This window comes from Rhopalosiphum maidis, chromosome 2 (genome assembly GCF_003676215.2).
Source record: "Rhopalosiphum maidis isolate BTI-1 chromosome 2, ASM367621v3, whole genome shotgun sequence".
Classification (NCBI taxonomy): Eukaryota; Metazoa; Arthropoda; class Insecta; order Hemiptera; family Aphididae; genus Rhopalosiphum; species Rhopalosiphum maidis.
The window spans coordinates 92,051,799-92,067,249 of NC_040878.1; the positions used below are offsets into that span (position 1 = coordinate 92,051,799).

The window sequence follows — 15,451 nt, forward strand, 5'->3', positions numbered from 1 at the left end:
AAAAAAAAAAACATTTATAGATTTTTTATATACCTATCTAGTGAATTACCTTGCATTATTGATTTGTATTATGTAGAAGAAAAGATAAACGATAATGATTTATTTTACTTTTTACTTTTTAGTATTAATATTATATAATTTTTTTTGTATCAACTGTCAAGTTAAATCCCATCAAACTGTATCATACTAAATATCCAGTTATTAAACATCCATGAATTTTAAAATATGACATTTTTAAAATAATTTCAATACCTAATATAGTTTTTTGCAATCGATAAAAACATTATGGTGGACAGTATTAATTGTTATTTACAAAGAATTAATATTTATGATTTAACATAATTTTTAGTGTGTTAGAATATAAGTATTTAAAGAATTTCTAAACTATGTCTTTTTAGTATCTTAAAATTATTTTCTACTCTTTTGAATCACTTTGTATTTTAATTTAAAATTATATTCTGAGCAAAATAAAGTATTTACATAAAACATTCTGGTTATTTTAATCAGACTTGAACAAATTATTTATCAATGATATTAAAAGTATGTAAAATAAAATATTTTATGAAAAACACGATGTTGCGATAAATTATTAAATACATTTAAACCGTACTTCTGAAAAAAAAATATATGATGTTTAAAAATGTATTTCTTGTGGATAAAATTCAAAATGAAATTATGTAAATAATACGAATATAAAATAAGCGCAGTCTTATAGGTAATTTTTTGAATATGCCAAGCGATTACATTCCGGGTTTGTAAGATTAGTGACTTTTAGAACTTAAAAGCTTTTTTAAAACACGAATCCCATTTTGTGAACAATGCTCTATATATAAATACCCGATGGTTAAAAAAATGGTTTATTGAGCCAACGACCCGGTTTACACGATCCTTTTTGTAGCACATTATATGCACATTAAATGACATATAAATGTACATTGCACATGAGTACGCCTGTTTTTCCAGGTCACGTACTCTACGTGACACAATAGGTCTTACGGAGTACGAATAATATTCGTCACTGGTACCAATCGCCATAAAATATCTTATAATCACATATAATGTAATAATGTACAATGTACATTATATTATAAAAATATTATAATATTATATAAATATCCTCAGGTAGGACTTGTGCCAGAGTAAAAGAATGAAAATATTTTCTGTTCTGATGAAAACGTAATATTTTTGGTTTTGTAAACAATATCGATTAGCAAAATGTTTAAGTATAAATGACTTATGACTTTATGAGTATTTTTGAGTTTGGAAAATTATTAACTGAGTTCCGATCCTAATCCAATATTTTAATGCTTGCAGATTATAATATACATTCTCTGAATATAAATATTACTTATAATAAAATATAAATTAGTTATACAAAAAATGTAATTAAATTATTTTCAAGTTTCTATATGCCTATTATGTATGCTTACTTTTACCCGATTTCTAACAAACTTTTTCCTTACTCTCGCTTACTGACAGCCATCGTTCTCTATCATCTACCAAAGTGCAAAATGCTGTTCATTTTCTATTTTCAGCGCTTGTAAGTCGTTTTCATTTCAAAACCTTTGAATCTGAAAACATCAATACTCATTATATTGTGTGCTGTATAGATATACTTAAATCACAATGACCAGAGGACATGCTCTGATTTCCAAAAATCTCATAAAATTCTATTGTAGCTTTAACTCTACCTCTACAGCCTATATTCCAACAGAAAAGTTGGAATATTCTACTAATCTCTTAGATTTGCTGTACATACAAAAACAAAAAATCAGTAAAAAATGAGTACTGAATTTTGTTACAAAATATAAAGTTCGTACAACATATTATTTTATTTTATTTTTTCAATTTTAATAATAAAGGTACTTTCACAAAAATTAATAGAAAAACACATTATTTTTAGACCAAGACAATATTGCGTTTGTTTCATTAAAAACATATCACGAAAGCACGAATATTTATTCTTATATTTTATTTTATAGCCCAGTCAAATTAGACCAAAAATCGACAAAGTTTGGAACTAATTCCACGAAAGCTGGAGTTTAATTTTTTTTTTAGATCATACCTTACTTATAAACATACTAAAAGTCCTGACACCTACCCCTTGTGCGTAGCCCCCCACCCCTCTTCAAAGGGTGGCGCACCCCTTTCACTTGTTTCGCTTATAACTCGTTAGATTTTTAACTTACGATAAAAATACCCATGACCAAAATTAAAGACCATACAATTTACCATAGACTTGTGCTACTTTTAATATATATATGTTGCGATAAGTGTTATTTTTTTAAAAAATATAAAAAATAATTTTTTTTTATCTTTTTTTTTATTGTGTTTTAGCCAAAACCGTCAATGATACGCTGAAATGACCTATGACAAAAGTTAACGAGCATATTATTTTACATAATGTAATGTTAAATTATATTAATAATTTTAATTATTGTAAGTCGTACATTTGAAATAGTCGTATAATTTTATAAAATATACAGTATGAATAATGTCATTGGATTATATTAACGTGTATATTATATTATTTATATTATCGCAATGGTTGTAAAAGATATAATTCGTAGAATCGGAATTGTTGTGGATGGTGAGCCGGCCATAGTACACGTGTACACAAACAGGGTTTCAGTGAACGTTGAATCTTGAGGGGATCTATTGTTGTATTGTTCGGATTGTAGTGGCGTTCCGAAGGGCGTCTGGTATTTCGCCAGGTGGTGTCTGATGCATATACGTAGACGGTCGACAGTCGATGTTTGTGTAGTCAATAGTGAACACTGTAACTGTTACATTACAGTCGATATATTTATGCGAGTAAATATTATTTTTAAATTAACGTTCTCAGTTCAGAAAGTGTTTATAAAAATGGCCAATTTATGTTTTATATGTGATGAAGAACTAAGTGTTGAAAGTGAATGTGTATCTGTAAAGGCTAAGGGCATAGCAAATCTTATAAATTCGAGTAAAGCGCGATTCGATAATAAATGGAAGTCTTTAGTGAATTTAGAAAATGTACTTGTTCACAAAGATTGCCGAAAGAATTACACAAGACCAGACACCATAAGGAAATATGTTAATGAAAAAGAAGGTACGAGTAACATATCACCTGTCAAAGGTAAGCTACGTTCAAATTATATATTTAAATTTAAAGAAAATTGTTTATTCTGCGACAAAGAATGTTCAAAAGAATTGGAAAAAAAATTGAGTAAGGAACGTCGAGATAGTATAGTACAAGTATCTACCCTTCATTTTAAAACCTCAATTATGGACGTAGCGAACAAAAGAAATGATGAATGGGGTAAAGAGGTGCTCAAACGGTTGAATAGTGTGATGTGTTTGGTATCTGAAGAATCGAAGTATCATAAATCGTGTGAACGTAGATTTTGCTCGACAAATCCAGTCGATGAAAATAAGAAAAGAGGGAGACCACAAGATGAAGATCTAGCAAACGCTTTTTCCAATTTATGTGATTTTTTAGAATCTGAAAATGAATGTCAATTTGGTCTAAATTTTTTGCATGAAAAAATGGAAGGAACGTGCGATGAAAAAACTTTAAAAAATAAATTGATTGATAAGTATGGCGACGATATAATTATTACAACGAGCCGTGGAAAAAAGGCAGTAGTGTGTTTTAAAAATACAGGATTTAAAGTATTAACAAATGCGTGGTATAATTCAAAAAAAGCAAATGAAGAAGAAGAACGGTTAAGAATAGTCGAAGCAGCAGCTATTATTATACGAGAGGATATAAGGTCATTTGTTTATGAGATCGATTCATTTCCTCCACCAAATCAATTCATGGATAATGTAAAACAAGACGTACCAAAGAGCTTATTATTTTTTTTGTCTGAAGTTTGTGGTAAAAATAAAAAAACAAAATCTCAAAAATATGATAATAAATTTGTGGCTTTGGCGCATGCCATAATAAATTGTTGTAGGCCTCGCTCGTTCATTTCATCGATTCTATTGGGACTTGGTCTTTATTTGCATAGACATTTTGGTACAAAACGTGCTATAGATATTTTTTCAAACTTTGGATTTTGTGCTTCATACACCGATGTTTATGTTTTTGAGTCATCATCTTTACTATACCCACAACCAAAAGTTAACCAAAACAGTTTTTCACAATTTGTTTTTGATAATGCTGATTTCAATATTAATACGATCGATGGTTATAATACTTTTCATACAATGGGTGGAATTCAATGTGTAGTGCCCAAAAATTCTATACAGTGGAATGATCGAATACAAAAATTAAAAACTGTTGTTACTGCAGAAACTATGGCCAATATTGCATCAATTCCAATTATTTCATTTGAAAAAACGGGTAATATGAATAACAAAATAATAATTCAAGATTTTAATAATATTAGGCCTACTGTTTATGATGTGACATATTTGTCCCCGAGTGAATTGCACTGGATGTGCGCACAGTGGCTTGGTGTTATAAAATGTCCTGGTTGGAATGGATTTATGGAAACTATAACTGACTCTCAGGAATACCAAGAAACGCAAATAAGTTTTTTGCCATTTGTAAACTTACCACCAAGCTCACTCGATTGTATTCATTCGGTTTTGATTTTCGCAGCTCAAGAAAGTAAAAAATTAAACCAAAAAACGTGTTTTGTAACTTTTGACCAACCCTTATACATAAAAGCACGCAATATTGTTGAATCCTCTAAATTAAATCCACAAATAGTAGTAAGACTTGGTGGGTTTCATCTTCTTATGTCATTTATGGGTTCAATTGGTTACATTATGGCTGGTAGTGGTTTGAAAGAATTATGGAACACTATATATGCAGCGAATTCAATTGATAAAATGATGACAGGACATGCATATTCAAGAGCAGTACGCGCACATATGTTAACTCAGCTTTGTCTTTCAAAAATAATTTTGGACGAAACTCAGTTAACCGAAGAATATAAAATCACTTTAAAAAATTATATTTCAAATACAGATTATACAACTTTGACTTTGGAAGATATAGAAAACCAAGAAATAATTCAAGATCTCATACGTAAAGTAGAAAATCAAATTAAAATAATTGCTTCTAGAGGTAAAACTGCTACGCTTTGGATACAATATTTTTATTTAGTTCATATTCTTCGTCAATTTATTTATGCCGAACGCATGGGAAATTGGTATCTGCATTTAGAATGCGTGGAAAAAATGATACCCTTTTTTCACTCAACTGGACATTTTCAATACGCCAAATCTGCTCATTTATATCTACAGGATATGTATCAATTAGAAAAACACATGCATCCTGGAGAATTTAAAAAATTTTGCAATGAAGGTTACTTCACAATTAAAAGATCAAGCAAGTTTTGGTGTGGCACATGGTCAGATATGACTATAGAACAAACATTAATGCGGTCTATGAAAACATCTGGTGGCTTAATCAATGGTCGAGGTTTTCAAAATAGTGTTTTAGTTCGTTGGCTTATAGGCACTCCAGTTGCAAGTACAATAACCGACCAAATTGAACAATTTACAAACACATTTAATTTTACGTCAGAGCAACATGTTGATCAACGAGATTCTCGCATGAAAATCGATAACAAACATATCGGTATACTTACAAATTGGTTAAAAATACATAGCCCTTTTCCGGAATTACACGAAATTATGTCAATTTCAACAGGATTTGTAGGAAATGAACAAATTAATTGTTATAAAGCACAAGAAGTCGGCCAACAGACGATGAACAATGTTATAGGTGATAATTTTAGTGATGTCAAGTTACAACGAGCAAATCGCGTAGTCCCTTTAGATTTTGCTAAAAAACTAACGGTTTGTATTAGAGATGACATTTTTTCAATTGATCCTTTATTACTCTTCCAAAGAATAATGATAAGAGTTAAGACTGACGAAGAGCTCAAAGAATGTTTTGAATACGAGTTATCACCTATTCCTCTTTCATTGTTCGACGAATCAGGTCAAATGCGAAAATCTAAAAAATCAATTTTATATGATGTGTTTCTAACTACAACAAACACATACAATGTTCTGGACAAAAATGTTATTGTAGTAATCGATGGAGGTTTCTTATTGCATCGTGTTGTATGGCCTTCAACTTCGACGTATGGAAATATCATAGAAAATTATATAAGCTACGTGAAAAGACACTATGGATCTAACTGCATAGTTGTATTTGATGGATACGCAAATACCGAATTAAATATTAAAAATTCAGAAAGACAGCGACGAAAAAATATGTATACGAGTACAAACATAATTTTTGAAGAGTCAATGGATGTACTAACCACTCAAGAAAAATTTTTATCCAACACCGAGAACAAAATAAGGCTTATAACAATGTTGACTGAAAAGTTTTTGACTTCGGGTATTCTTGTTCATCAAGCCGAAGATGACGCTGATTTACTTATTGTCAATACAGCTATACGAAACACCGACGATAATATCCAAGTAGTGGTCATAGGAGAGGATATTGATTTACTTATACTGTTATTAACATTAAGTCCTCCAAAAAACACAATAATATTCGAAAAACCGGGTAGAGGAAAAATAGAAACAAGATCTTATGCTGTTGGAAGTTTACAAGAACATTTTAAAAATGAGATTCAATATTTTATGTTTATCCATGCGGTGGGTGGATGTGATACTACTTCGTCATTATTTCAGACAGGCAAAATAAAACACCTGAAAACAGTTCAAAAACACCCGGAATTACACGATTCATTATTAATATTTAATAATGAATCGTCATCGCCCGAAGAAATTGAATGTGCTGGAGAAAAATATCTTTTAGCATTATATAAAGCTCCAGCCCATATTACATCTTTAAATAATTTAAGACATCATATTTTTCACAAAACCGCAGCTTCCAACAAAAAACAAGTACAACTAGCTAGACTTCCGCCTACTATCGATGCGGCACGAGAACATTTACATAGAGTGTATTTGCAAATACAGTTGTGGCGTGGTAATAGATTAAATCCACAGAATTGGGGATGGAAAGAAGATAATGGCAAACTAAATCCAGTTTTCACGAAAAAGCCACCAGCGCCGGATACTCTTTTAAAAGTGATCAGTTGTGCCTGCGCAAAAACATGTGAACAAAATTGTAGCTGTCGAAAAGCAGGATTGCTATGCTCGGTTATATGCAAGCATTGTCACGGAGGTTCATGTTTAAATCAGCAACCGATCATAGATGATGTAGAAGAGGACCATATTGATGACAACTTTGAGGACAATATCGATGAAATATTTTTAATTGGAAATCAAAAAGAAGAAACCAACACACCGACAATAAAAAAAATTAGACCCACATAATATAATTAATAAGGTACTGTATGATTTTAATAATTCAATACATAATATAATTTAAATAATTAAATATGAAAATATTAAGTATATTAATTAATTTTGTTTCAGGACCCAAAACCCAACACTATTTTTATATTTAACTTCATAGCTTATAGTCTGAAAAAATAAAAATAAATGTATAATTTCCAATTTTTGTAAATATTTTATAAATTACTGTATGTAATTAATAGTTTCATAATTAACTTTTTTTTTATTTCAATTTTATAAATATGTATGTAAAATAAAATAATGTATTTTCATTGTAAATTTTATGGTCTTTAATTTTAGTCATAGGTATTTTTATCGTAAGTTGAAAAGCTAACTAGTTATAAGCGAAAACAGTGAAAGGGGCGCGCCACCCTTTGAAGAGGGGTGGAGGGCTACGCACAAGGGGTAGGTGTCAAGACTTTTAGTATGTTCATAAATAAGGTATAAACTGCTCATATACCGAAATTCAGCTTTCGACATTTTTTTTTTAGTATATTGTAATTAGATTTCTGATTCTTATATTTTGTAATTGTCAACAAATTGTTCAATTACATCGTCACTTTTTATATAAAAAACATTTTTACTTATGCTAATTAAAATTGTTAAAATAATTTAACGTTATCTTATGTAAAATAATATGCTCGTTAACTTTTGTCATAGGTCATTTCAGCGTATCATTGACGGTTTTGGCTAAAACACAATAAAAAAAAAGATAAAAAAAAATTATTTTTTATATTTTTTAAAAAAATAACACTTATCGCAACATATATATATTAAAAGTAGCACAAGTCTATGGTAAATTGTATGGTCTTTAATTTTGGTCATGGGTATTTTTATCGTAAGTTAAAAATCTAACGAGTTATAAGCGAAACAAGTGAAAGGGGTGCGCCACCCTTTGAAGAGGGGTGGGGGGCTACGCACAAGGGGTAGGTGTCAGGACTTTTAGTATGTTTATAAGTAAGGTATGATCTAAAAAAAAAATTAAACTCCAGCTTTCGTGGAATTAGTTCCGAACTTTTTCCTAATTTGACTGGGCTATTAGAAAACCCGACGATTAATAAAAAGAATTGCATAAATTGTGTAATTTGTTTGAAAAACAATATTTATTATCGTCGTCGACAATATTTATGTTCTCTTTGAATGAACATTTTTGGGTCAACAAGCACTTAAGAAATGTAAACATCAAAGGAAATGTGTTTTTCCAAGAACTGTGAATAGTTGGTATTCTGTGGGAACTTTGTAAACTTTATCTGTACCTACTGTGATTTTTCAAATAAAACTACATGGTTCAACCGATGTATTAAAAACAACGCTTTTTAAGTCATCGCAGTAAAACTTACTAATAATATTATATTTGTATAAGATAGATTATGTATTTATTATGTAAAAATATTTTATTTTTCTAAATTAAATAAAAATCATTTTATCAATGAATAAATTAAGCAAGTAAACAGGTACATATACTTAAAGGAAGGAGAAATAAAAGCAATTTTTACCATATATTGGTACTTAAAGTTTTTCATTATTTTTTTATAACGGTAACCTTAATTTTTATAAATTCCTGTATAGTTACAATATATTCCTAAATACTCTAATACATAATCAAAATTTAGATTATTATTTTATTTACATTTCAAATGAGCAGAGAAATAGAAAAACTAGTTATAAGTAATAACATGAACTCACGTACTATCTATGTATCCTCAACTGCAGCCACTTCAATCCTGCTGTATAAATATAAAACATTTATAATTCATAAATAATAAATTTTAGCCATTGAGTTGGTGTTCATTATTTTTGTATCGAAATTAATTAATGTAAAATATTCAGTTTAAATATTTTAATTTAAAAATAAAAACCGATTAATTCGCTCTGCTGTATAGCGCGTGCAAGTGTACGTCATCATAAAAGTAATTTAGATGATAAATCATTACAAACGAAAAACGGTTCTAAGCAAGTGTAGTATGTCAGTCTATATTTCTAAGGATATTTTATTAAATATTTATATTGCTAAAAGTAATTTATTGCTTTATTAATTCAGATTGAATAAATGTTTGCAAAAAACGTCGAATTTAGCTGGTATTATATTATTAATAATTATAATCGTATCATGATGTATTATTGTTCGTTTTTTAAATTTAAATTTCCAATTATCAATTATTAATTTCTATTAGTAATATTACTGATATGATACATAAAATTAATTTTTAAACATATATTACATAAATAATAATAACTATAATATTAATATTATTTCATAAGTGTAATATTACAAGATTTTATTAATTTATAAGTCAATTATATCGACATGCCGTAGAGGCGTAGACCGATGTAAATTGTTCGTGGTATAAATAGTTTATAATTAATCTAAATATTTTAAAAATGTCATTGGGTGTTGTAATAATAATATACATAATGGCAAAGTTTCAAATTTCTACGAATAATATTTTTGTTAAATTACAACTAAATAACTAAAACCATTACAATTTGTTAAAATATCCTATTTTTTTAACGACATTTCAAAGTTAGACTTTAAAAAAATAATTTATTGATTTTATTTAATTATTTTTTTTTAAGATTTTTAATTGTTGCAAAAAAAAATTTGTGAGAAACTGTACTAAATTTTAACTACAAAATTATTCACCTATTTTGATAAAACTAGTAAAAATTTGAACTTCTTATTAACAAAAAATGAATTTTTTAAATTCTTAATTGTGTAAAGAAAAATGTATGAGAAATCTTATACCTAATTTTCAAGCTTTATTACAATATTAACGAATAAAACTTGTATTACACACACATTATTTTAAAATATTTATTACATAATCTAGTATAATATCTCATATGAATATGTTTTTTACGATTAATATCAAATTAATATAGAAATGGTAATATTTGTAGTCTTGAAGCGGTAGTACGTCTAGTGATGAAAATTCACGATATTTTTCATATATTGAAAAAAACTAATAAAAGTCAAAAATGTTATGGTTTTAATAATATTACAAGAAGCCAACATTCCTACGTAGCATATCATGTCTAGAAAATGCTATTTTAAATATTTAATTAAAAATGTATGTTTCAATATATATTCTTTTGAAATACGTAAAAAAAAAACGAAATAAATTTAGTCGAAAACTGATTTTGCGTAAAAAATTTGTTTTTTCCCCAAACTTGGAGATTGGCGTTAGCAAAGTACACTTTAATTATTTACTGAAAAGTTTTTATTTTTATGGTTGAGAAACTTTTACTGCTCCAAAACCAAAAGGTTAGATGACTGTCATAAAAATAAATTTAAAAAACATATACATTATAAAATCAATACATTCACTACACCTCACTCAGAATCTAATAATACGGTCATTGGTCAATAATCTAAATTTTTATTAGGTACGTCCATTAATGAAATCTTTGTGCAAAATTCAATATTTTTTTATTCTCAATCAAGTACAGAATTATTATAACAAGTATCTACTCCGAGTCTTGAAGAAAATAGACACACACGTCGACCGTGAAAATCTATGTTTATGCTAAAAATAAGAAAAAAACATAAAATACTCATCTATATTGTATATATTATTATCGTGAGCAACGGACCGATTTCTGTCTTGTGCTGTTTCCTACTCCCATTCAAATCACAAAGACTATATCTGTATTTCGCAGCATTCAAACTCTTCCAGCCGTGTACTACCACCGCCACTGCTTGTTCACTGTTTTCTTGCAATCGCAATACCAATCTTTCGTCCTCGTTTGCCACCTAAACTCAGCATGTATACACAATATGCAAATGGATAGGACATACATTGTATTCGAGTACGATCGAAGAGCATACTACATGCACAGTATTGACAAATAAAAAAAATACTGTTTGCGCTTTGATTTTTGAGATTAGAAAAAAAACCACATTCATATTATAATTTTGTCACGGGCGCTCGTCGCACAACCCTCGCGTGCAATGCAATACATCGATGACGTGTATTCGCCGGATATTGTTACACTACCGTATTGTTAGTAACAAAACCAAAAAAAAAAAAACTATAAAAGAACAAAATGTATGCTTTAGAGTCGATTCGACCTTTACTAGAGGTGATAACGGCGTATAACACGATTTTCCAAACTCGCACCAAATTATTATTATAATAATTTTATACCCACGTGATTACGAAATTATACGAGTAAGGTATTTAATATGGTTTAAAAGCATTTTGCGTAACCTTTCGCTCGATACAAAACTTTATAGTATTAATAAACCGTAAACGCAACCTAAACTCAATTTTTGCAAGAAACTCCTCAAAACTTGTAAATAAACGACATGAAAAACAGGGGGAGTCACTCTGCTGCATATTAATGTATCTCGTAATTGATAAAGTATATTATTATAATGACTAATGGATATTGTGTTAAATTTTAATTCAAAGATAAATCATTGCAAACAAAAATGATTCTTAGTGGGAACTATTGTTGCTATATTATGCTATAGTTTAGTGATTACCAAACTATGAGACACGTCTCCCTTGGAAAGTAAAAGTACTTATAACAGCGGAGGCACGAGGTAAAAATTGATATTGTACCAAATACCAATAATACACTTATAAAAATTGTTGTATCATTTATTCAAAAGAAACAGGATTAATTTTTTCTATTTTTGGGGAAGCGTGAACTAAAAATGTTTGGGAACCGCTGCTGTAGTTTATTTTTCTATCATGTCGTAGTTAATATTGTAATGTCGTAATGCCATATTATTTTTGCTTTAATTAACTTACCACTCAATACCGACTTACATCAAACTGGTTTGAATAGGTTCATAGTATACACTTAAATGTATTAAAATATAAGTCATAATTAATTGAAAGATTTTGAAAATTACGTGATAATATTTCTTGAACTACAACAAAATAACTTAAACCATTATTATTTTTGTTTAAATATCCATTTTTTCAATTTTTTTTAACTTAATAAATTGTGAATTTTTATTTTTGAAATTCTTAGGTTTTTAAGATAAAATCTTTCAAGTAACGTTGTATTCAATTTTTAAAGTTTTTGATTCACAAGTCATAACGTTATCATACAGAAATCGATATTAACTAAAAAACAGAAAATGTCTAATATCTATAAATAGCACAAGAAGAGTCAAAGTATTTTGAAATGAATATCACTTTAGAAAATGCTTATATAAATATTTGGTAAAAACTCAAGTGTCTATATGGTTAGGTAGTTTTTGACAAAAAAACAAAATCGATTTTGTCGAACAGGCTTTAAGTAAATATGCCCATTTTTCCTCAACATTTTTTGTTTACTCGATTTTTATAAAACTTGCTGGGTATCCGATTTGTTATCAGACACCACTTAAAAAGTTGAATATCTAATCATTTTTAGAGCTCCAAAAAGTGATGACAAACACAAGAAAAAAAAATAAAAACATATAATTGTAAAATCAATACATTCATCGCTCTATTCAGAATCTAAAATATTCCTACTTCCGGTTAAATAAATTAAACAAAAAACCATTGTAATTTATTACAGTCCCTTAAATATTTCAATACTCACATTCATCCCCACCAATTTATCAATTTATAATTAATGTTTCATTCAGTAGGGATTCTGAAATATCTAATATATGTCACACACAACTTAAAAACCACATAGGTACAGAATTATTTAGACTAAATTGAATGATTTTCGTGACGTTTCATTGCCACGCTTGGTCACTTTGCCAATTTGTAGTCCAAGATCGCTAGTTATTTTATTCTATCAAATAAAAATAGCCACCTTCTAAGCTCTAATACACTATTCACGATTAGAGACTGTACGTTGCGCTATTTTTTAAACACAAAAAAAAAATCAATATTTCTTCCCAATTATATCATTTGAATAAGTTATTGTAATATACAATATAATGAATATACATAAATTATACTCTACACAATGATTTAATCTAATTAGCTAATCATATAAATTTAATTTAAAAACTTAATTATTTCTTTTGATGAAATAGTTTACATATAACAATACTATATAAACATTTAAACATTTAGTACTTTAATCATTTTATTATACATAATTATTATGTTGTACAAAATTTTCAAATTCAAACTATTTAAAGTTTTTATCTAAAAACTATAAATTTAAATTATTTTGTTGTAGCAGATGTAAAATTCTTAATACTAAAATACTCAAATAAATATTTTATGCAAAATGAGATTTACAAGTTAATTTTACATTGGATATTTCGTAAGTATGGGATACGTATTTCGTGCGTACAAAATGATCACTTCGTATAAACAACATGTCATAAATTATCATAGCGTGCAAACTATAGATAAGAGCAGGTAGAAACTAGAAAGTTTATTATGCCCGAGATTTAAGAATACTAAAATACAAAAATATTATAACATTAAAGCTTTAAAATGTGTTTATACTCTAAACTAAATAAAGTTAAATTCCATCTAATGAATATGACGCAAAATAATGATTTTTTACGCTTTTCTGTACAAACTATAATAATTAACAACAATTAGTATTCATATTAGTATATATTATTATTTTTTAGTAAGTGGGAAATTATTGGCCTCTACCTACATTTTATGTAAATTACAGACGTACCATTATAATATTTCATTTTTATATGCTAACAAAACTGACCGAATTGGACACGATAAATAAAATATTATACTGAATTAGAATATAAAATATCTTATATTAACGACTACTTTAAATTATGGTATTAAAATTGATGAAAAATTATAATAATTTGAATAATACACATATTAAGATTTCAAAAGCTCAATTAGAATATTTTCCATACTAAGATTTTAGAACCAAACTAAACATCTAAAGTGGAGGTCAAATCAAAATTTGAACCTTGCATTTAAAATTCAAAAAATCCTTCAATCAAAATATTCACTACATAGTTCTCGATGTATATTTTAAGATTCAGTAATATCGACTCAAACAATAATTTTTTATGTTTATTTAATGTTTGTATTTTCAATAACATTTTTTGTACAGTGTTAAGATTTCAAGTTTCTAAACTTCAATATTTTTAAAATTATGACTAAATAATTAAAATAAATTGTATGATATGACTAATTTGCCATTAATTTTCAGTCGAGCTTAATTTTTAAGGCAACATTATCATAAAAAAAAAAATCCCATTTACAGTTTTTTTCATACATTTTTGAATTATTATTGTGAAGTTTAAAAAAATACGTTTTAATGTATCAATTTAATGCGATTTTTGATCTAAAAAGAGAAATAGATTAATTTTTTGGAACAATATTATTACCTAAAATTATAAGCACGGGATAAATAAGAACAAGAACTAAATATCATGGTAAAAACAATAGACCCTTTCACTCAGAATATAAATTAATAATTTAAAATAAATAATAATTTGGTACCTGTTTAATTTGGACACACTAAATAATTATTTTTATTTGCTTCTTTGGTGAAGTTTCGGTGTTTGGGAAGATCACGCCTCTCATAAGCCCCCCTCTCTAGCCATCGCTTTTGGATGGTTATACTTTGTATAATTCCAAAGGAATAAAAAACATATAGAATTATCGTTAATTTTTAAAAAATGTATTAAAAATGTCTTGAACAATCTACTAGTAGTTATTCCTTAAAATTATTAGAAAAATACCTTCTTGTTTTTTTTTCTTTTCTAAATATATTTATGTTTAACCTCTATAATTTTCACATTACAACCTCTCAATTCATTTCCACACTTACTCTGGTTTTAAATTTTGAGCTAAAGATAATGGACATATGAATAAATTACGGATCAAACCACTTCCATTCAATTTTTCATTCCTCATAATATACACAACATTATCATAGAATATTTACACTCACAATTTTACTCGATAAAACTAAACTAAACATTTAATTGTTTTATATAGTGAGCCACTAAGTCAGAATGTAAATCCCCTCTCTATGGATTTATAAAATGGAATAATTGTTTTTTATGATTTTATTATTATTATTATTAAATTATTAACAGTTGGTTATGGTTTGTGGTTGATAAAAAATATTAAACTCTAAATAAAAAACAAAACACCAAAGTCCGCTAGGAGCGAGCAATACTCAACCAATCAATCATCCACCCTTAAAAAAATTACATAGATGTATTGCA

General features: G+C 27.7%; 1 protein-coding gene across 1 annotated transcript; it reads left to right on the forward strand.

Moving 5' to 3' along the window:
• Positions 1-1,996: 1,996 nt before the first annotated feature.
• Positions 1,997-7,460, forward strand: LOC113551604. The gene is made up of 2 exons (XM_026953949.1): positions 1,997-7,312; positions 7,402-7,460. The coding sequence occupies exon 1, from the start codon at positions 2,725-2,727 to the stop codon at positions 7,297-7,299; it is 4,575 nt and encodes a 1,524-aa protein (XP_026809750.1). The 5' UTR covers positions 1,997-2,724; the 3' UTR covers positions 7,300-7,312; positions 7,402-7,460.
• The last annotated feature ends 7,991 nt before the right edge of the window (positions 7,461-15,451 follow it).

Excerpts from the sequence above, each read along its gene's own strand:
- LOC113551604 (XM_026953949.1), top strand. The coding sequence starts at position 2,725 with ATGCATATACGTAGACGGTCGACAGTCGATGTTTGTGTAGTCAATAGT.